The sequence below is a fragment of the Chlorocebus sabaeus genome, chromosome 16 (genome assembly GCF_047675955.1).
Source record: "Chlorocebus sabaeus isolate Y175 chromosome 16, mChlSab1.0.hap1, whole genome shotgun sequence".
Lineage (NCBI taxonomy): Eukaryota > Metazoa > Chordata > Mammalia > Primates > Cercopithecidae > Chlorocebus > Chlorocebus sabaeus.
This window is the reverse complement of record NC_132919.1, coordinates 60,744,315-60,768,851: the sequence shown is the minus strand read 5'-3', so window position 1 is coordinate 60,768,851 and position 24,537 is coordinate 60,744,315. Positions and strand designations below refer to the sequence as shown.

The 24,537-nt window shown below is 38.2% G+C and overlaps 1 protein-coding gene across 13 annotated transcripts in view; it reads right to left on the bottom strand.

The window, feature by feature from the left end:
* The window catches only part of CEP112 (centrosomal protein 112), a 549,518-nt gene that overhangs the window by 267,544 nt on the left and 257,437 nt on the right, over positions 1 to 24,537 (bottom strand). For all 13 annotated transcript variants that reach the window (XM_073005103.1, XM_073005106.1, XM_073005112.1 and 10 more), the window contains one exon: positions 3,449 to 3,631. In XM_073005103.1, the coding sequence (XP_072861204.1) occupies positions 3,449 to 3,631 (183 nt within the window). The remainder of the gene's footprint in view (positions 1 to 3,448; positions 3,632 to 24,537) is intronic.

The following is a 24,537-nucleotide window of genomic DNA, read 5'->3' as shown; positions in this document are numbered from 1 at the left end:
CTGATGACCTTCTGCAAGGTTGCTGCATTTAATGTGCATGATACTGATGGTGATGCACAATGGTTGCTGGTTACCCCAGATGCCTGAATGTCCCTACAGCAACAAGTCACATAGCGGTCCTAAGATGGCAACACCACCTCTGGGGAGGATCACAAAGGTTCTATGCAACAATCTCTACAGGAGTCACACACACCACTTACTGTGGCAACAAACGTAAAACATCAAACAATCTCTAAATGGTTCAGGGCCCTAAAAGGACAAGTAAGGGATCAAGGAACCTATGCTCTATTTTTCCTCTAATTCAACAGGATACACTATAGAAATTCTTTCATTATATTATAGTTCAAAAGCAAAATGGGAATTACATGTAGAACTTTCATGTTAGAAGAAGCTATTATATTTATAAATTTTCTTCATATTAAAATATGATTGAATCAATGAGATCATTCTCCAAACTAATTTCAATAAGAGAGACCTGGTAAATGAGAAATGTTTGACAGTGAGGTTATGAATTTCTACAAGTCTGGATTTCTACTGGTCTGAATGCTTTTTCTTAAACATATGACCTTAGATAGATACCAGATTGAACATCTTGTACGATGGTGGTAAAATTTAGTATGCACATTAGCAAATTTAAGTATCATAATATAATATATCCTGCCATTGAAAATCAAAGTACTATAACAAAAATATGATACACACATAAAATAATTAGCTAACTGAACCAAATAAAATGAGGAGACTAGACTAGTTCATTGTCCTTGGTGCATTTCTATATCTTACCATGGCCCTTTAAAACAGAAATTATTAGAATAACAATTAACCTATAATAATTATAAAACATATTCACCAAAAGGGAGTCCCTAGTTGGAATGATTCACCTTAAGGTTGGTAACTATACTTTATAATAATGATTTTCTAATCAGCATACAATCTACTACATATTTGGAAGAAGTCAAAAATAGATTTTAAGGAAACTGTACTCAGTTAAGAATCTGGTGGAAGGGAAGCAGCAAACAAAGTTATAGATTTCAAAATAGATATTTCACTGGTCCTCTTTTGGTTAAGTATTTCAAATAGTCCTTTTTACAAAATGGCCTCCATTGCTAAGCTAGAATAGCCACACATTAACTGAAAATCAAATCTCTCTGGAATTAAAATTTTAAAAATTATACAATCTAATATTTAATATGTCTGTTCTGCATCAAACTACAACAGTGATTTGAAAAAGATCTTCTATTTTGAAAATTATATGCCTACTTTGTTTTCTTGAAATTTGTGAATGAATTTAGAACTTAAAAGGTATTATACATTACATTATTTAGACCACAGCCATGAAGAGATAGATTTTGAAAATTTAAGACTTACCTGAAGGAAACTTTGAATTAATATCCTCAATAAAGAACCAAAGATAAATACAAATTATGAGTATTTTGGTACACATAAGATTTTTTAAAATATAGCTCATTGCTAAAAGTTTTAGAAATTGTATTCTCTAAGAACAACTAAGTACAACATACACAAAATTATTTTCCTTTTGAGCAAGAATGCATTTAGCCTGTTTCCATTGCTTACTGGCATTCCCTTGACAGCAATTCCAATTAGTAAAACGTTCCAAGAAAGACACGAAATATGAGAAATATAATCTTAAACTACAGCATTTGAGGAGGTCATATAGTCCTCATACTTAATGTTTCAATAGGAAGAAATTCAATTAATAGCCTCATTGTACTATCCCTGTGGCTTTATTATACGTAATAGTACTAAAATTTCCCTTTTGTTATGATTGGATGAACCGCACCCTATATGGCAGATACGACTCATGCAAAATCACAAAGGTTCCCTCTAAATTTGGCCTCCACTTGTATCGGCTTCCCATAACAGCCCCCAAATAATAGGAAGTTATGTAAATTAGTGTATTTTATTTTATCCATTATACAATTATACCACGCAAACAAATCCTACACTGACTCAGAACCCATATCTCTTGCCATGGGAAAACAATGGTAAGGTTTAACATCATATTTGAAAGAGAATATGAACTAGAAAATATTCCTAATAAATTGAGTCAAAACACCAATTTTGACATATATTTCATAAAGGCTTTAATGAGGTTGGTGGCAAAATATAATACACGATGATTTAACAAGAACCACCTGAGTATTCTGGTACCATGGGCACTACAATGACTACCTTTTTAGGTAGCAAACCACCGTAAAACAAGTTGAAAACAATTGTACTGTAAATGTATATCATTGACAGCAAAACCTGTGCTGAGTATATTCATATTGCATCAGTTATTCTCTGAAGATAGAAGACAACTCAAGGTCAAGTGAAAAATAACCAATAACTCCTATTCTTTGCCTTACCACCTCCCGCTGTCCACTCAAAAAAATTAACATCTTACTTAATTAGTAGTGTGTTTATGTTTAGATAATTATAAAATTGTTGAAAGACATAATATAACAGAAGGTTTGTTTTGTTTGAAAATTATATTATTTGGGGAGGAAGGATAACTAGAGGAAGAAGCTTGTGTGGTATGGTTAGCATGGTTAGATTTCAATGGAAAAGGGGTATTTAGACCTAGTATACAATATGTTTCTATTAGAAAAGAACATTATCTTTTTATTGTTATCAATTGCTCTTAAATTTTTCTTTAATACAATTTCACAGCAATCTCAAGAGGATACACTAAAGGCCCTTGATTATATATATTCTAAAGAATGTATTGTATCACAAAGATACACATCCAGTAAGATTTCTTTTTTCATCTGAAATTTATAAAGATAATTTTCCATGCTGACAGTGCACATTTCATCCACAAGTTTGAGGAGTCAAATGCTACCACAGCTGGGGGTTATTCTGCCAAATGGCTTCCAACAGGGACTACAGAGATGTGGGCTAGTAGGCGTGTGTGTGTGCAGGAAAAAGCAACAGACCTGATGGGAAATAGCCCTTTTCTGGAGTCATTTTTATCAATTACCATCTGAGTGATCTAATCAAATATAGTCTAATGAAAACAGCAACACTAGGAAGGAAAAGCAAATATTAAAACAGCTGTTTGATTACCTACAGAGATTAAAACAAAAAGCAAGGAGTGAGGCTGATATATTTCATAGGGATTTGCTAAGGCTGAAGGGAGGGGTAAGGGGCAGATACCTTAAAAAAATCCATCATGAAAGGAACTGAGACAAGATTATAAAAAAGGGGGCCAAGTTATAGCGCGCCATGGGATTTTTAATCTGGCTACCTGTGGTTTCTGTAGTTAAGGCTTTATTCATCCCAAAACGGGGGGGTGGGGGGGAGGAAAACAAAAAAAAATCACATTTATATGTCAGTTTTGCAAATGATCAAACAGCGTGCATCAACAAGAATAAGAAGAAAACATTAAACGCTGATGACTTTTTAAAAACAGATACCCGTTTCATCAAATATTATTGATAATTACCTGTGCATCTCGTTTCTTGAACTCCTGAATTTGATCTTCGTGCTCCATATTGGCAGCGCGAAGCTGTTTTTCCAGGTTTTCAATTTCCCGTTCATGGTCTCGGACTAGGCTATCCTTCTCTGCGTTATGCTGCTGTAATAGGTGCGTCTTCTCCTGTTCATGCTCCAGCTTCAGCTCTACTATCTGATTGGACAATGAGGAGGACAGTTCATCAACAGAACATCCTTGTCGTCATGACAACTCATGTACAGCTTAATTTTTCTCTAATTTGTCCAAGTTGAAAATTTTTATTTTTGCATCATTATTACCTCACCCTTGAAATACTCTCATTTGTTGGGGTGGTGGTTATACAAACCTCCTAATATTCAAAATAGTTGGACATATTCAGTAAATCCTTCTGCAATCTGTTGACACAAATGTCTGAACATTGAAAAAAATTATCTCGAATGCTAGTCACTTCCTCCCCAAGAATTCGGGTATTACTGATCAGCAATGGTTATAAATGGTTAATAGTCAGTACGCTTTGCTTTTTGCTTAAATATACACATGTAAAAAGCAGCAATTAAATCGATCAGCTTTCTTCATGATTTACAAATAAAAGATCGGAGCTAAATACGCATCTGGATTCTTGTATATACAGTTGTCTTTTAAAAAATAAAATGATAAATTTCAAAGCTCCATTATCTCGTTGTCAGCTACGGTATACCAACATAAACAGATGTTATGTGTTCCAGAAGGGCACCTGCTGTGCTGCAAGCTTGCGCCATGATTTCATAAAGAGCATTCTATTCTCAGGATCCTTTCCCAGTCCACTCCACACTGGAGACTGTGACCTTGGCCAGTCTTAGCCTCTCCCTGCTAGACTGAATGGCAGCCCGAGACCAAGGGCCTGGTTGCCGCAGCTTTGATACTAATCCTCCCAGACTGTGCACAATGGCACCCTACCTGGCCTGCAAACTATAGCCAGCCAGGCTGTCTTTGAAGCAGGTGATGAATAGGGGACGGCAGGAAGCCAGCTTCCCCAGTGAACTCCAGGCCACACAGCTGCTAAGAACAGTCACTTGGATTTTTCTTCAGTTTTGGTGGATTTCAGGGGGGAAAAACTGCTGTTATCTAGAATATGTTGTGTTATTTTCGGCGTGAGAATCCATCTTCAAAAAAGCTAACAGTAGGAGCCTGCTCCAAATCGATCTTGTTTCGTGCAATGAATCACCAGACTACCTTATCTTAAAGCTATAGCATTCATTTCTCCAGGCATGCACACTGCACTAAATTTCAGAAGTTTTCTTTTTTAAATTTGGAATTCTTATCTCCTTATGACAAATCAAGAATCAAAACACAAACGAAATTTGCTTTAAAACATGGGTTTCAAAATGTTTTCTTAATGTGATTAAAGAGGAGCTGGTACCATTCCTTCTGAAACTATTCCAAACAACAGAAAAAGTGGGACTCCTCCGTAATTCATTTTATGAGGCCAGCATCATCCTGATACCAAAACCCAGCAGAGACACAACAAAAAAAGAAAATTTCAGGCCATTATCCCTGATGAACATCGATGCAAAAATCCTCAATAAAATACTGGCAAACCAAATAGAGCAGCACATCAAAAAGCTTATCCACCACGACCAAGTTCGCTTCATCCCCGGGATGCAAGGCTGGTTCAACATACACAAATCAATAAACGTAATCTATCATATAAACAGAACCAATCACAAAATACACATGATTATCTCAATAGATGCAGAAAAGGTCTTTGATAAAATTCAACATCACTTCATGCTAAAAACTCTCAATAAACTAGGTATTGATGGAATGTATCTCAAAATAGTAAGAGCTATTTATGACAAACCCACAGCCAATATCATACTGAATGGGCAAAAGCTGGAAGCATTCCCTTTGAAAACCAGAACAAGACTCTCACTACTCCTATTCAATATAGTATTGGAAGTTCTGGCCAGGGCAATCAGGCAAGAGAAAGAAATAAAGGAATTCAAATAGAAAGAGAGAAAGTCACATTGTCTCTGTTTGCAGATGACATGACTGTATATTTGGAAAACCCCATCGTCTCAGTCCAAAATCTCCTTAAGCTGATAAGCAACTTCAGCAAAATCTCAGCATGCAAAATCAATATGCAAAAATTACAAGCATTCCTATACACCAATAATAGACAAACAGAGAGCCAAATCATGAGTGAATTCCCATTCACAATTGCTACAAAGAGAATAAAGGAATACAACTTACAAGGGATGTGAAATACCTCCTCAAGGATAACTACAAACCAGTGCTCAAGGAAATCAGAGAGAACACAAACAAATGGAAAAACATTCCATGCTCATGGATAGGAAGAATCAATATCGAGAAAATGGCCATACTGCCCAAAGTAATTTATAGATTCAATGCTATCCCCATCAAGCTACCATTGTCTTTCTTCACAGAATTACAAAAAACTAATTTAAATTTTATATGGAACCAAAAAAGAGTCTGTATAGCCAAGACAATCCTAGGCCAAAAAAAAAAAAAAAAAAAAACAAAGCTGGAGGCATCATGCTACCTGACTTCAAACTATACTACAAGGCTACAGTAACCAGAACAGCAAGGTACTGGTACCAAAACAGATATATAGACCAATGGAACAGAACAGAGGCCTCAGAAATAATGCCACACATCTACAACCATCTAATCTTTGACAAACCTGACAAAAACAAGCAATGGGGAAAGGATTCCCTATTTAATAAACGATGCTGGGAAAACTGGCTAGCCATATGCAGAAAAATGAAACTGGACCCCTTCCTTATACCTTATACAAAAATTAACTCAAGATGGATTAAAGACTTAAATGTAAGACCTAAAATCATAAAAATCCTAGAAGAAAACCTAGGCAATACCATTCAGGACAGAGGCATGGGCAAAGACTTCATCGCTAAAACACCAAAAGCAATGGCAACAAAAGTCAAAATAGACAAATGGGACCTAATTAAACTAAAGAGCTTCCATGCAGCAAAAGAAACTATCCTCAGAGTGAACAGGCAACATACAGAATGGGAGAAAAGTTCTGCAATCTATCCATCTGACAAAGAGTTAATATCCAGAATCTACAAAGAACTTAGACAAATTTAAAAGAAAAAAATAACCCCATTAAATAGTGGATGAAGGATATGAACAGACACTTCTCAAAAGAATACATGTATGCAGACGACAAACATATGAAAAAAAGCTCATGATCACTAGTCATTAGAGAAATGCAATCAAAACCACAATGAGATACCATCTCACGCCAGTTAGAATGGCAATCACAAAAAGTTACGAAACAACAGATGCTGGAGAGGATGTGGAGAAACAGGAACACTTTTACACTGTTGGTGGGAATGTAAATTAGTTCAACCATTGTGGAAGACAGTGTGGCAATTCCTCAAGGATCTAGAACCAGAAATACCATTTGACCCACAATCCCATTACTGGGCATATACCCAAAGGATTTTAAATCATTCTACTATAAAGACACATGCATGGCTGGGTGCAGTGGCTCATGCCTGTAATCCCAGCACTTTGGGAGGCTGAGGCGGGCAGATCATGAGATCAGGAGATCGAGACCATCTGGCTAACATGGTGAAATCCCATCTCTACAAAAAATACAAAAACAAAAACAAAATTAGCCGGGCGTAGTGGTGGGTGCCTGTAGTCCCAGCTACTCAGGAGGCTGAGGCAGGAGAATGGCGTGAACCCGGGAGGGGGAGCTTGCGGTGAGCCGAGATTGTGTCACTGCACCCCAGCGTGGGCGACAGAGCGAGACTCTGTCTCAAAAAGAAAAAAGACACATGCACATGTGTGTTTATTGCAGCACTATTCACAATAGCAAAGACTTGGAACTAACTCAAATGCCCACCAATGATAGACTAGATAAAGAAAATGTGGCACATATACACCACACTATGCAGCCATAAAAAATGACAAGTTCATGTCCTTTGCACAAACATGGCTGAAGCTGGAAACCATCATTCTCAGCAAATTAACACAGGAACAGAAAACCAAACACCCCATGTCCTCACTCATAAGTGGGAGCTGAACAATGAGAACACACGGACACAGGGAGGGGAACATCACACACCGGGGCCTGTCGGGGGGTCGGGGGCTAGGGAAGGGATTGCATTAGGAGAAATACCTAATGTAGATGACGGGTTGATGGGTGCAGCAAACCACCATGGCACATGTATACCTATGTAACAAACCTGCACATTCTGCACACATATCCCAGAACTTAAGCTATAATAATAAAAAAGAGTTGGAAAAATCAACAAGATATTTCTAACCATAAATGTATTGTTATTTAGAAGAAGAAAAGTATGCAAACTCTTGAACATATACACTTATAACAATAAAATAATGTATGAAAAATAAGGCAAAATGTGTTTTGCATCTCAGAAGAGTGAAGTGTTATAGTGATTTATATTTATTTAAAATTTAGGGGTTTTCCCCACATTATTCTACTATTGGCAATATTCAGAAAAAATAGTATAAACATTTTCTCCTAATAGATACTACACCGAGTAAGAAAGTTTTCTTTATTTAAAATAAATGTATATGCTTTGTTCTGTGTCTCACACAACTATGTTAATCCTAACAAAAGAGATATTTCCAATTGTATTGCTGTTATGACATTTTGCTCAGGAAGCTGAGTGAATGAATAACTGAGCTGGAATATTTTTAGTTCTTGGACACGTTATTTCTACTCAGTGTTACACCACCAAGGATCATTATAATAAAATTATACACCTGAATCAAAATCATTTAAGTATGTAACACACTGAAGGGAAATGGGAGGTAGAAAGTTCTACTGAGATCTTCTTGAAAGCCTCAGAAATATTGGAAGAAGGAATGTGACTTAAAACTGATTAAAAGCAAAATATTTTATAATATTCTAGAATGAGAAAAGTAACCAAATGAGCTATAATTGGGGCAAAAGAATTGCAGAATTTTCTCCCAACAGAAAACACATGACTAGAACTAGCTGTGAGACCGTTAGTAATGATACCTCCTTGTTCTGGTCTCTAGTATTAATGCACTTTCACAGTAACTTTCTAAACAGAGACATTTGAAGTTTCTTATAGACTCATGAATGATCATGCCCATGTTCAAATTTGACTTTACTCATTTTTAAAAATTAGGAAAAAAATGAAATAGTGATCATCACATTTCAAGCCTAAACATAAATAGTCATAAATGATTATTAGTTTGATATTTTGCCAGGGCCTATTGCTCAGTGATTCTACTTAATGAACAAATCTCAAGGTTGCCAAAGCCTTTTAAATAACATTCACTTTTACCTCTCCTGCTTGAGTGGAGAATAATTTTATATTTAAAGTGCAATAGCTCAGGCTTCTCTGCTAAGTGCAACACTATGTGGCTAACTTCTGGATGTCATAAGCCCTTTCTGGTCTTTTCCTAGGCTTCCGCACTGTCAGTATCTTCTGGCAGGGGTGTCTTCTCCAAATAAATGGTAGAGTCCAGAGGAGAAACCCTAATGTTGGGGGAATATCTTGATGATGGTATTCATAACTGCAAAGGACATCTTCAAGGTAGATCTGTAAATAAAAAGTTTTACTGGTGCCTAACCCCATCCGTGTAAATAAATGTTAAAAGAGTCATTTGGACTTTCCATTTGTCCTTTACTTGTGGACACATCTCAAAGGTAAACACAAAATAGCACATCTTCTTCGTGGTGGACTAGTAGATACTTTGGTTGACCAACAGTAATGTCTAATGGAGTTAATGATGACCAGGAGGTGGTAAATTCTGGACATTGTAGAGGACATAAAAGCACACAGAACCCACAAAATGAGTATTAAATGGTTAATAAGCCTTCTAAGTTAAGGGGTGTGGGGTGTCCAGACCCATAATACATGCTACAAGGGAGAACTGGAGGCACCATGATCGAGGACCCTGCTTAATTAAGGCTGGCTAAGGAGTTCCCTGTAATAAAAGAGGGAAGGCTTCAAGTTCCACAATCCAAAAGCACTGAGCTATGAGACAGATAACAACACCGGGTATGTGCCCACCATAAACATATTAAAGCAGACTGGCATGTCTTCCAGGGACAACGGTAGTGTCAGCACTCACTTGCAAGCACCTGGTGGCAACTGATAGTCCTCTGAGATGCTAGGGTTGACAGCTTGTGGTTGGGGTTCATCGCCTAGAAAATACTGGGTTGACTTGTAGGAAATTGTCATTTTTGTAGGTCAAACAGGAGATGAAAAAGGGGCCGGAGGCAGTGGTTTACACCTGTAATCCCAGCACTTTGGGAGGCCAAGGTGGGCAGATCATCTGAGGTCAGAAGTCTGAGACCAGCCTGGACAACATGGAGAAACCCTGTCTCTACTACAAATACAAAATTAGCCGGGTGTGGTGGCGCATGCCTGCAATCCCAGCTACTCTGGAGGCTGAAGTAGGAGAATCGCTTGAACCCGGGAGGTGGAGGTTGCAGTGAGCTGAGATTGCGCCATTGCACTCCAGCCTGGGCAACAAGAGTAAAACTCTGTCTCAAAAAAAAAAAGAAAAAGAAGAAGGGTCCTGCTCCATCCACTATGCTACTCCATAACACATGTTGAACTTGAAATTCAAGAGTAAAGTTTTCCAGTTCTGAAGTCCCTAAAAGCATCAGCCTCCATTTCAGAACAAATGAAATCCTTCTACAGCTTGATGATGATGTCTTCATTCCAACTGAACTTTCATGTAAGCGCCTAAGGGCAAGAGCACATTCTAGGTCCCAAGAAAGACCAAGATGGAGCCACTGGACATCCAAGTCCCGAGGGATCTTGGGATATATAGTTTAAGTCCTGGTAACTGTTTTACAGTGAAATTAGTGCTAGCAAATATGGCCTGAACCACTTTTAATAATCATTTAAAGAAACAGAAAAGGAAATGGAAAAAGTCATTTCTTCTCAATATACAATATGTAGAAGACTAATACATCCCAATAACATAACTTAATGTGAGGAACACCAGCGCTAGAAACATAAATTATAGAAGGATGCACCATAACACATTGAAAAGGGGAAATGATGGTATAAAATACTAACCAAAATAATCTTGAAAGTAATCAAATTATAAACTCTATATTCTACATAGCCCTGGTGTAAAAATGGGTTAAAACTAGAGAAAGTAGGGAGAGTGGTTCTCCATATTCTCTGGCTAGAAAAGGAGGAAGAGAGGCAGTCACAGTTAGATGCCCTGGGGTTATATCTGTCCTACAAGTCAACAATAATTGCTCTCCCTTAAGTGAATAGAAATACGGAAGTTTAAGAATTTGGAGGGACTTAGAGGCTAGCTAGTACAATGTTAATCTTAATCTAAAAACCTTCCCTATAAAACCATGATGGCTGGTCATTCAGCTGCTGCTGGAATGACTTTACCAACAGGAGAATAACTGTATTCCAAGAGAAACCGATGCCTCATACTGAACATACTTGGCACTGAAACTTCTGGGTAAAGATAATAGGGAAAACTGAAAATTGTGAAAAGAACAAAAACAAATGTTTAATACAGAACATGAGAACATTCACTGGCAGTGAACAACCAAGGAAAGAAGAAGAATAACTTGGCCATAAATTTCAAAAGGAGGTAGTCAAGGAAAGAAAGAGAAGATTCTGACATGGTTTGATGAGACATACTCTTTTGTCCCTATACCCTAGAAGTAGAACTGGTAAGTTGAAATTATGCTGAGGATTATTTTCCAGTATCCCAGTTTTAGAGAAAAATGAACTGAAGATGTATCATTCAGTTGATATTTTCCCTTCTGCCTGGGTGGAAGATAAGGAGGACAATTTCAATGGAGTAAAAATGGCTACGGGAGAGAGATAAATAAAGTTAGGAAAGTAGGAAACTTGGGCTGATTCTCTCTGATAGAACATAAGATTTAGAGTTCACATAAAAAATAAAACACTCTCTAATACATAGAAAAACCACAGTGTAAGACATTAATAAATTGATAAAAGACAGAGCCAGTATCAGTTTCTCTAACAGAAGTTGTTCAGAACTGCAACTAAGCTCTTTTTCTCCATCCCTATCATGATCTCATAAAAAAAGTAAATGCAATGAAATACCTGTGCCTTCATACTGAAATTCAGAGGAGGACAGACAGGCTGAAAAGTAGTCAAAGAGAATTCATGAATATTATATCAGTCCATTTAACAGATTTGGACACAGGTGCCCACGTTAAGCCCAAGCAAGATGAGGGAGAAAAGTATGAAAACTAGAGAAACATCAATTACATTAGGAGAAAGGTGAACTTAGCGACAAAGAAGAGGAAAAGAAGAAAGTAGGGAAGAGGCCCATCGTTAAATATGAAACAATTATAAGAGAACTTAATAAGAACATGAGTGTAATGAAAGAATAATGCAAGGATAACAAGATAAAACAACAGAATTAACTAAGGACCCAAATAACTCCATCACAAAATTGATTCTAAATCAGAAACAATGAGCTGAATAAACATGGTGAAAAATCAAATCGTTGACATAGATAAAGGCTTGAGGTAATCATAATAAAGGTCCAGGAAAAAGACAAAGAGAAGCTAAAGTAGAAAGAAAACGTGAAAAGAAAATCCATGTAAACACAGACTATGGTATCCGAAAATTTCCCTAAAATGAATGAAGAGATGAATGTGTATATCAAAAAGACACACTGTAGACCAAGAAAAATAGATTCCAATTGAGGAAAAGAAACATGAAAAAAACTCAAGGACTATAGTCCCCAAACCACTCTTGAAAAAAAAATAAAATAAATTTTAAAAATTGGGGATAAATTTCAAGCAAGAGATGACCAGAGAACCTGTTTTAAGACCAATGTTTGCACCAAAAGGCAATGGATGATGTGTACAAAGTGTCAGGGGAAAAAAAAATGATCAAAAAATTTTATGCCCAGCTAAGATATCCTTCACAAATAAGAGAACACATAGTGATGCTCAAGTATGCAAAAACGCAGTGAATACAACTCTAAGCCCTTCTTGGAAAAGCTACTTGATGAAATCTCAGTAAGTCAATAATAGACCAAAATAAGAACTCAGGTATGAAGTTGTGCAAAAATCCTGGTGGTGAGCACATAATCGATTTAAATAAAAAGCTAAGTTTATGTAACTGTGAGAATTATGGTTATGGAACAAAATATAAATGTTATAAACTTCAACAATGTATGAATAATACTATGGTTGATAAAATAGACTGATATAAGTAGGTGGAAGGAAGTATAGGCAGTTTAATTTTTCTCCAATAAGGAGTAACTAATGCCTTCAAAATTGAACCACAAAATTTGAAAATTACTCTAACTTCAATGTATTTTTAATTTCTAACATTCTAAGAAATAATCTCTTATGTGGTTAAAAAAATGTTTTTCTAAATTTTAGAAATCTTTCCATTTCCACTGGGCACAGTGGCTCACTCCTGTTATCTCAGCACTTTGGGAGGCCAAGGTGAGATGATCACTTGAGCCCAGGAGTTTGAGACCAGTCTAGGCAATGTACCAAGACCCTATCTCTATAAAAAATAAATAAAAAAGAAAAAATGAGAGAAATCTTTCCATTTCCCTTGTTTCTTCAAATAATTTCACATGTAATTTAAAATTTTAATTAAAAGTGGCAAATGTAGCACGGTCCTGTTTCTAGAAAATTGTTTTTGTCTATATATCTACTTATTCTTCTATTTATCAATCTCTCATAGAAATTTCTAGAATAATGCTCACCTAAGATTAATAGCAGTTGTTTCTGGAAGGTAAAATTTGGGTAAAATTATTGCTTTCTTCTTTGTGTGCAGGACCACGTCAAATGCAGCAGCTCCCTTCGGGGGCAATATTTACTTCTGGTGGCAGTGCAAGACTCTTAAACAAGGGATGTGGTTTCTCTTATAACAAATGGGTTCTGGGTCTGTGAACTGACTCAGATCTGGGAAACTTGGTAGAGGACTATGATTTTCCACCCTAAGTGGAAAACTGTTTTAATTTCACTCACCAGTTCTGGACGTTTTTCTTGATGTTGTACAAGCCAAGTAGTATTCTCACTGGCTCTCTATCTTATCTCTCAGAACCCAGCTCATTATCACCACAGATCCCTGCAGGGCAAGACACCTGAAGGGCCTGTCTAGCCTTACTGTCCAGTACAGTAATCACGTCTACCTTCCATCTGATATCCGAGTGCCCCACATAGTGCCTGCCATTTTGGAACCCAACTTTCCTGTTGAAAGTCGGCAGCTCAGTTCCATAGCGCATCTCCTACCGTTAGCCCCAGAATACAGAGGAAACCACCATGGAGCTGGCTCAGTGCTATCAGTGCCCCTCCCACCAGTGCACCTTAGCACCCTAGTAAAGGGCCATATCCTCTAGGCCCTCTCATGCACTGGCTTCTCTAGCCTAAAGCAACAAAACCACTCGCATATTCTCACTTTTCTGATACTTTGACCCTTCCCTCATAGTAAGCCAAGGCAGTTCTGTCGTGACTGAAGTAGCAGGAAAGTAAGTAGCAGAAAAGACTACTGCCTAGTAAAAATCACAATTATCAACATGCCACATTTAAAAAAATAAAGATGAAGGACAGTTCAAACATTGTAAACTTTATCCAAAATTATATTGATCATCAGATTAACTGTTCAAGGGACACGTTGCTTTAAAGTGTTAGCATTAATAGAGATTTTTCTACAGGGCTTGCCAGGTAACACTTTCCTCTCATGTTCTACTCAAGGGCTCTCTGTGGAAAACCTTTGCTTCTTGGTTGTAAAATTTAGTACCAGTTTTATTAGGTTGGTGCAAAAGTAACTGTGGAAGTAATTGTTGTGTTTTGCCATTACTTTCATGGCAAAACCCGCAATTACTTTTGCACCAACATAATATGTAGGTCATTAGACTCATGATGTTAAGATGCATACTAAGAAATAGGCAACAGGTACATCAGGCCCTGGTATTTTTCATGTAATGAGATATATTTAACATCATCAGGTTATGTCTCTGAACAGTTTGCATCTGCAAAATTGCACACTTGAAATGTCAAAATAAGTTACTAAATTTGTTAGAGCTGCAGACATTTTGTGCTAATGGGGCAGAGTCTACCATAAAGGCAGTAGTTTCACTAGACTGATTTCATATCCTCACTAAAAGATGTTGGAATCTTTCTTTTTAGTCGCAGTTATATGATATAAAACATGCTATTGGATACTTCACTATATGAGAAAGACTCCCTTAAAGATAAAACTAAGGACATATACAATCTTCTCTGAGTCTCTGGAGTCAGAGTAAAGCTACATTTTAGCACAGAAAATACTACAATCTGGTCTGACTTTCTGAACACTTTAATAGAAATAGGCACAAAAAAATTGTAAAAAGCAGGCAGTGTGTCAAGAACAGAAATAGAATGTGTCATTTGGGGATGGCCATGTGGCTCCCAGAGTAGATACTTGCTACAACAAAAAGGGCCATCCATGAAATCTGTCAATCAACAGTTCAGTTTAGGTATGGAAGTTCTCCTTATTTAAAAGTTTAATGTTGCTGTGATAACCGCTGTTAGAGATGGCACAAGGGCCTGCCAGCACACACTGCTTCTTCATTCCTTTTCCTCTCCAGCCAACCATCAACAGCCAGGACTACTGCCTGCCGAAGCTCCCGAAGCTCATGATACAGGGAAAGTAGAAGGCTGGAAGCACAGCTGTGATGAGCAAGCTGATAGATGAAGCAAGGCTGGAAGCAGGCGCTATCTCCTGCAGTTATCTTCCCATTTAACACTTCAAAACACTTCTCTGGCACCTGTAGGTGATGAGTGACAATCACCCTGAGCTTTTAAAACTTTTTGAAAAATGAGCTATTACTTTCTGTGTTTTTATCTGCCAGATCTCAGTTGAAACTCAGGAGGAACCCAGATAGTCAAATGCTTCAAAAGGAGTTTTTGTTTTCATGGTTTAATAATGGACAACTTAAGCCACACAAATTGAGAAAAGTAACTAAATTTAATTAACATTAATTAACTAATTAACTAAATTAATGAACTCCATATAGAAGGAGTTCAAAATTTTTAGGAAAAAAAGTCTTAACTGTATATTTTAATTCATTTTACTTTATGTGTTTCTCTAAAACACATTCAGTTCTTGATGAAATGTCCATGTATTAATCTAGTATGTCACTGCTTTTGAATGAACATGAAATATAAAAATCATGTAAGTTTGCCAGTTAGAGTTCATAATTTAGAAGGACAAATAGGTCAACCAGGTTATAAACTCCTCCAATATATAGCACTATGTCTTTACTTTCTTTTTACCTTCCTTATCTTGCCTACCACAATGCTTTGTAAATTATTCATCATTTTGAATGAAACAAGGTAGCATTCGAAAAACAGAATTACAAGTAGGCAGAGACAGCTGCTTCATCTTCCCCATCACCAAATTGGCTGGTCCACCTGCAAAGACCCTGCCTTACCTATGGCTTGGACGCATGGCTGGCCTTGCAGCTACCTAAGGCGAGTTCCTTCATCTTTACACTGGATTCCATTCTTTCTTGCCAAATTAAGCATGTTGCTCTTGAAATTATCCCACCACTCTCTGCATCATCAATATTTCCTTCTCCAGTGGATCAGTCTCATCAACAGCAAACATGTCTTTAGTGTATCTCATTTTTAAAACACTTTCCCTTGACCCCATATGTCCCTCTAGATACCACCCATTTCTCTGCTCCCTTTCCTTTCAAAATTCCTCAAAACGGCTGCTCACAACCCATTGTCTGTCCACCCACATAATTCAGGCTTTGGTTCCCACATTCTACTGAAACCAGTGTTGTCGAGGTGGCTGAAGACCTCGCCATCCAGCGGTCATTTCTCAGTCCCCAACTAACGTCCCTTCTTGGCAACACCTGAAACAAGTGGTTACTCACATCCTCCTTCCTGAAACACTGCACACAGCTTATGGGAAATCCCACCTTCTTAGACTTTCCTTTTACCTCACTGGTTGTTCCTTCTCAGTCTCTTTTGCTGCTTCCTCCACCTCTTCCTCATATGTAAGTGTCGGCAGCCCCTAGACTCAGTCCTGGAAGTTCCTTTCTCTTCTCTCTACTCATGTCTCAGTGTCTGTCACCACCATCCACCTGGCTGCTCAGCTGGAAAACTTCTAGGTCACATTTTAGCCCCCTCTTTACCTTACATTCTATTTCACATCCATTGACAAGTCCTGCCTGCAAAACAGATCCCAAATCTGACGACTCGCCATCTCCCCCACCATTCCCACCCTAGTCCCAGCCCAGGTAACCTCTAACCAGCCCACTGCAATCATCCTCTAACTAGGTCCCCTGCTTCCTCTCCTGCCTCCATCATAATCAAAGCTCCACACAGCAGCTGGAGAGATCTTTCAAAAATGCAAACCAGGCCAGGTGCAGTGACTCACGCCTATAATCCCAGCACTTTGGAAGGCCGAGGTGGGTGGATCATGAGGTCAGGAGTTTGAGACCAGCCTGGTCAACATAGTGAAACCCCATCTCTACTAAAAATACAATAAAAAATTAGCCAGACATGGTGGCAGGCACCTGTAGTCTCAGCTACTTGGGAGGCTGAGGCAAGAGAATCACTTGAACCCAGGAGGTGGAGGCTGCAGCGAGCTGAGATCATGCCACTGTACTCCAGCCTGGGTGACAGAGTGAGACTCCACCTCAAAAAAAAAATGCAAACCAGATCTTGCTCAAATGCTCCAATGGCTTCTCAACACACTCAGAATAAAATCCAACCCCCCACCACAATCCATAGGATGTGATAAAATCTACCCTGTACTGTACCTTGGCTCCTACCACTCTCTTCCAAGTTCACTCCATTCCAGCTACAAACTAACCCATCTCTCATGGCTGTTGCAACTGCTCTTCCCTCTGCCTGGAATGTTCTTTCCTTACCTCAGGTTTTTGTACGGCTTCCTCCTTTACTTCATCCAGGTCTTAATTTGAATATCATTTCAGTAGAGTCCTTCACTAACAATCTTAACTACAATAACACCTTGTATAAAATAATAACCATTTATAAAGTAGCCCTTTCACTCACACTTTAGCTTGCTTTATTTTTCTTCAAAACAGTTATTATTACCTCACCCTACCTTAAATTTTGTTTTGAAAAAGATGTGCGTGCGTGCGTGCGTGCGTGTGTGTGTGTATGTATGTATGGTAGTAGTGGTGGTTGGTAGTGATAGCGGGTAGTGGTAGTGTTTTTCTCCTTCATCATAAGGGTAAAGACTCTATATTTTGTTCACTGTTATATCCTAAGCACTTGGAAGAGTGTTTAGCACAAAGTAGTCACTCAATAAACATGTGTTAAATAATGAATGATTGAGAAGGCATTAGTTCTACTTTGTATTTTAAATGTACTTAAAGAAGGTACTACTTTATATTTTAAATGTACTTAAATAATGAGTTAGTCCATATAACTATCCAGGAAAACTTTTTTTTTTTTTTTTGAATGGGGTCTTGCTCTGTCACCCAGGCTGGATGGAGTGCAGTGGTGCTATCAAAGCTCACTGTAACGTTGAACTCCCAGGCTCAAACAACTCTGGAACCTTAGCCTCTAAAATAGCTTGGAACACAGGCGCAAGCCACCATACCAGTCTATTTTTTTTTTTTATAGAGATAGGGGCCTCAATAGATTGCCCAGGCTGGTCTCTCACTCCTGGCTCCAAGCAATCCTCCCTCCTGGGCCTCCTGAGTTACTGGAAATACAGGCAGGAGCCACTGCACCCAGGCCATCTTTGCTCTTTTAATATTCACTCTAGCTAAAGGTGCCACTTGTTTTAACCTAGATGAGAACAGCTTCAGGTCAAAAGAAAAAAAAAAGAGGAAGAGAAGGCTCTTCAATTGTCTTTCACTAAATATCAGCGCCCATTCTATGACTCTAGGCTCCAACCACTGGACCTGGACACAGGGGCCCAGGCTCTGTAGCATCACTGCCTGGGCCTCTGAGTCTGGCAGCCTAACAGCTGGGAATCTGGTACTTTGCCATTGCCTGCAGGACCAATCTGTGACTTGTGGTGTAGCTGCATTAGGGAATGCAGGGAATTTGGTGTTTATTCAAATAAGTAATTTGAAAGGAAGCATCATTAGATCAAGGATTGCATTTGTCTTGATCACCACTGAGGACACCACAGGGGCTGATATGTAGTTGGGGTTCAAAAATTATTTATTATGAACTGGAAGAGGAACGTCAAGCAAAAAAAGACTTTCAAAAAGAGTATGATAAGGTGAGCAAGAATAAAACAAAGAGAGTAATAGCAGCATACTGGACATACAATAAATCATATATATCTAGAAATCAATAAGTCATATGGAAATCCATTTTGAAGGGATTTTAGGGAGCCCCACAAATCCATGGTCATTAACCTCATCTGGAACCTCAGTACCAAAGAGAAAGTTTACGAAGTCTTTCTACTCAGATCAGTCTTGCTATCACCCAAATAATATCACCAAACAATTCCCACTTTTATTTGCTCTCCTGTCCATGTAATTCCTCCAGTCTCAGCAAATGATCTTGCCACCTATCTGACAAAGAAAAACCTCAGTAATAAGAAAGTCTTCATCTGCCTTTTGCAGATCCACAAACTTCTACACACCTGGCCTTCCCTTCTTTTCTCACGAGGCACAGGAGAGAGACCTGGCCATCATCAGAGGCTAGCAGCTCCCTGCGTAATGCGGGTCCTGCCCAGTATCTCTACCTTCCTGGGAACATATGCTAGTGAGTGTCTTCCTTCTTTCCTCCCTCTCTTCCTTTCCACCATCTCCTTTTCCAGTGTAGACTAAATAGTTTCATTTAAAAGAAGCCTGGCCGGGCGCCGTGGCTCACTCCTGTAATCCTAGCACTTTGAGAGGCCAAGGCGGGCGGATTGCCTGAGCTCAGGAGTTCAAGACCAGTCTGGGCAACACGGTGAAACCCCATCTCTACTAAAATACAAAAAAAAAAAAAAATTTAGCCGGGTGCGGTGGCATGTGCCTGTAGTCCCAGCTACCTGGGAGGCTGAGGGAGGAGAATTGATTGAACCTAGGAGGCGGAGGTTGCAGTGAGCCGAGATTGCGCCACTGCACTCCAGCCTGGGTGACAGAGCGAGACTTTGTCTCAAAAATAAATAAATACATAAATAAAAATAAAAAAGCCTAAGCTTGAAGGTTATACCACCTAGCTAATTAACGACTAGAATATTTACAAAGGACAAGGATTGGGAATCGCGTGCTATCTGCTTTTTAAATATCCCAACTGACCTTCACTTAAAATTTCCTACTTGCTTATCCTTGCATAATTTGTTTTGTCTTTGCTACTATCTTTGCTACCAAAATATTTTAAGTTTTAAATAATGGCAGCTTGTAAGAAGTTGGCCCTTCAGTGGTTTTTGGTTTTGTTTTGTTTTGTTTTATTTCTGTAATCATTGACAATAAGCACTTATTCTTTCTGGAGAAGCTGGCCACTTGTTTATCTGCTGAACTACATTTCTCCTTCAAGGCTTTGTAGTGGAAAGCAAAGATATAAAATACAAGATTAAAGAATGATATCATGGAGTTGCCAAAGAAATCTCTATAGTCCAGGAAGTCCTAGCATGCCTGCTTGGTTGTTTGTTTCCAACTTGAATGAGGTTTGTGAAAAGACAATTAGAATTGTCTTTTTGTTCCAATGGGTTATACAGGAAAGAAACAGGAAATCTTGATGAAAGCTTGGGCTTTACAGGATATTTGTGTGAGCATTTAGCCCATGTGTTTGATGTTTTTCTTTCCACATCTGCACACTTTATGCCTGGATTTTGGCTACGATACTTTAAAATACTACTTTGCTGTTTTCACTTCATTACAGTTCCTGGCACGATGCTTTCTGTAAGAGAGGGGCTCAAAAATTAAAACTGGAGAAGGAAACTGAGGCCCAGAAGGCACAAGTCCATTCATCTCCTCTGAATGTCAGTCAGTTCCCTCATTATAAAATGTGAGGATTAGACCGGATAAATGCTTTTAAAACTTTTCCACCAAAGTACTCTTAGCAGCAGTGAAAATGAATAGGACCCCCCTGGGGGATCTGAAGGCATAGCCTGAAGCAGCCTCTGCAAGCTGGAAGTTTCTTTGAAATGTCCTATTTTGTCTTAAAAATTCATGAGAACTTTGCATTTTACAAAACAGGAAAGTCTATGTTTGTTTTAATAGGAATGTTACCTCAATAGTAAAACTACGTTGCTTTCCCACAATCTAACTGAGTGAATGCAACACTCCAAGAAGCATGTACGCAGCCTCAGGAACTCCTAGCACTTGCTCACACTCCCCCCGGGATCACCTTACCTGAGTTGGAGAAGCGAGGGCCCAGATGCTCGGCATCTAAATCCCCTCCTGATGTGAAATGCTATCATCATAACACTTACAATTTTACCTTTTAGAGAAAAAAACAAAACAATAGAAAAATGTTCACACTTCCATTTGAATGGCAACTGAGAAAGTAGGCAAGAGTCCTGACACGGGGAAATCCAGCCAGACAGGTACCTAAGTGAATGAGTCGGCGGTGGAATGAGAGAAGTCGGTCTGTCAAGAGGGTCTGGGAACTAATCAGGCAGATGAACAGAAAGTCCCAGAATCCTGGTTTTGGAAGAGACCACTGCAGTAGGACAGCCCCCGGAAGGCACAGTACCCCTCCATAACACTCCAAAAATACACCGCAACCCACTCACACTGGAAACTTACTTTCTCACAAGAAAAACTGTTGCACATTTGAAGGAAGAGTTCTTCAGAAAAGAACTACCTTGAAACAATACAAAATATTCCTCACGGTACCATCTATATATGGGTTCAATTTCTGCCCCCTGGAACTCCGTGGGAGTGCATTTAGAGTGGGGTCAAGAGCAGGGCTCTATGAACTGTGTGGGACCCTGGGCCACTTCCTTAAATGGATACTTCAGTTTCTACAACTAGAAGATGAAAACAATAAACAGTGGTAGCTATCTCACAAGATTTCTGTGGGTTAGGCGCAGTGGCTCACGCCTGTAATCCCAGCACTTTGGGAGGCAGAGGCGGGCGGATCACCTGACGTCAAGAGTTTGAGACCAGCCTGGCCAACATGGCGAAACCCCGTCTCTACTAAAAATAAAAAAATTAGCCAGGAGGGGAAGCACACACCTGTAATCCCAGCTACTTGGGAGGCTGAGGCAGGAGAATCGCTTGAACCTGGGTGGCAGAGGTTGCAGTGAGCCAAGATTACACCACTGGCACTCCAGCCTGGGTGACAGAGCGGGACTCTGTCTAAAAAATTATATGTATATATGTAAACTGTGAAGATGGAGAGTGGCTGAATATGTGTAAAGCATGCAGAGTAGTGCCTGGTCCAGGGTAGATCCTAATAACTGTGGGTTTTTAGGATTTTGATCACACAGACCAAGCCCAATGCTACCTGAAATTCAGACCTTAAATTGACAGAGAGATATGCAATCCTCCCTTTAAATATCCCCTCTGACATAGTTTCAGACCCTTCTATATTCTGAAAACTCTTCTCTGAACATGTTCAAGTTTGTCAGTGGCCTGCTTAAAATGTGGTGACCAAAATCGACCTATTCCTTATGTGACCTGAAACATAAACAATACCTGGGACCGTATCTGCCAGCTCTCTTGTCCCCTGTGTCCCAGGCACCACACTCCCCTTATCTCTGTGGCTCTCTGTCTTCCTTCTACTTTTGCAACTGATTTTCTAAACCAAAGCATGGCATTTTATATTCAACCCCAATAAATGTAATCTTCTTAATTCCAGCCTGTTTAAAGCTGCAGAAAACTCATTTTTTTTTTTATCCTGCATATTAACTATTCCTCAGAACTCTAAGCATTGGGAAACTTTAAACTTTTTTTTTAATCCCTTATCATCCTCGACTGACTGAGAGACACAGAAATCTCACTTCAGGTTGACACTAATCATTCAGAGATGGCCCTTTGAACTATCACTTAACCACATAAAGGTACCAATATTCGAACCATATTTCCCCAAATTGCCTTCATGCAGACACCGTCAGATGGCTCCATGAAAGCCAGATATATTACATCTACTCCTATTTCCTTATCTACCAGCCTGGCTACCCTGTTCAAAGAAGGAAATGAGCTTAGTTTAATCGGCTTCATTCTTAGTGTACTCATGCTGGCTTGTAGAGCTCACTACTGTATGCCTATCGTTTGTCAGGATAAACTTCCACAGGAAAAAATCCGAACAATGTGTGGAGTGGTCAGGGGGAATACCGTTACAGTTAACAGAATATTCTGCTGGGAAAAAAAAAAAAAGCTAACTAAAAATGTTTGTATATTGTCACATCAATAAATATTCTCTTAAAATGTACTAGTTCATACTCCTGCCTTCATCTTTCCTTAGTGAACTACCACCTGGGATCTTCGTTCTCAGCATTGATTCTAATGTATAGGCCTCTAGATATAGAAAAAATAAAAACAGGTGAAATCTGCACTCACCTGAGGTATGCTTGTATGTGTTTTTTACATTCCTGTTATATACTACATTTGTATCATCTCTTTTTCATGAAAAAAAAAAAAAGAAAAATTGATGCAGTGGTATATGGCTTCCATTAATAGTATCAGTTCTTTAAAGAATTCATCAGTATCCCTTACTGTGTTAGTATTATTTTTGATCAAGAAAATACAAAGACAAAAATTTGATAGATTTTAAAATCTATCATTCTGAGAAAAGCCTTTGAAGTTTAACATGCTTCCAGACAAATTTATATATATTTTTTACATTAAAAGAGTGAAACTGTCACAATGTGGATAATAGGGAGTATACAAAAAAAGAATTCACCATGATTTCATTCTCTAAAAAATAATTAACAACATTGTTTTTATATTTCTGTCTGATTTTTGAGGTTAAGGATAATTGGGTCAGAGGGTGTAAGCGTTTTTCATGACTCTTGATAGAAACTGCCAGAATCCTTTCCAAAAAGCCTATAATGCCACTAGCATGTATAAAAGTACCAATTTCACTAAACTTTTACCGACTTTAGATGGCACATCATGGTTAATTCTAATTTGCATTTTTATTAACACCAAGGCTAAAGATGTTTCTACACAGCTGTTCACTTGATTTATTTCTTAGCCCTTTCTTTCCTTTGCCAGGTCACTTATTGTGACATTAATGATTTTCTTATGATTTGTGCTAATTACTATATTTATCTGCTAATTATCTTTATATATTATACATTTACTAATTTTATAAGGAAAGTTACTCTTTGCCTAAGATATCTGCTTCAATTATTTCTTCAATTACTTTTTTAACTCAAAATACTTTTTATTTAGTCAAACGCATTTAAATTTTCCTTCGTGTTTTTTCTTATTGTGTCTGACTTTCAAAGTCAGTGGTGTGCCAAAACAACTACAATGTAAATGCAAATCAGGTGCTGACATCATTTGGCCACACTTGGTTATAAATGTGTGACCCATGTGATTATCATCAAAATGGGAATATAATTTTAAAACTCCCACAGAGAATTCTGTTACATCTTATACTCACCTTGTAGTATAATAACCTCTGATTAGCATTTGTGTTACACAAAGAGCTTTAAATTTGGTTTTCCCTTCTCCCCTGTTCCTTCATCAGTTTACATAGAGGAACTGACATTTTTCTTATTTTTCTTAGTGCTTCTAATATTGTTTTTAATCCCAAAATACCTCAATTATACTTTGTAACTATAGTATAATAAAAAGTAACATTCATTACCCTTCCTTAATATTTTTATTTACATTTGATTAACAATTACCCCTGTTTCCCTCCCTCTTACCACCCCTTACTCCCCAGTTCCAGCCTCCGATTCTTCATATAGTTTTCTAAACCTAGTTTCTAAAACCAGTTTCCAAGCAACTTCCTCCCATTACTAAAGTTGTGGAAAACATCCTCCATGGCTCTTTAGATAAAAGTGTATTTCAGGAGAAATACATATTTTTAATTTGGCATGTGTTAGAATGACTTTCAGTTGCCATCACATATTAATCGGAAATTAACTACTTCATTTTTATATCAAACCATTTTTTTTTAAATCTGATAGAATAACTCCATTGCACTGGCTTTTGCAGTTAGAAAGTCTGAAGTCATCCATACTTTGGCA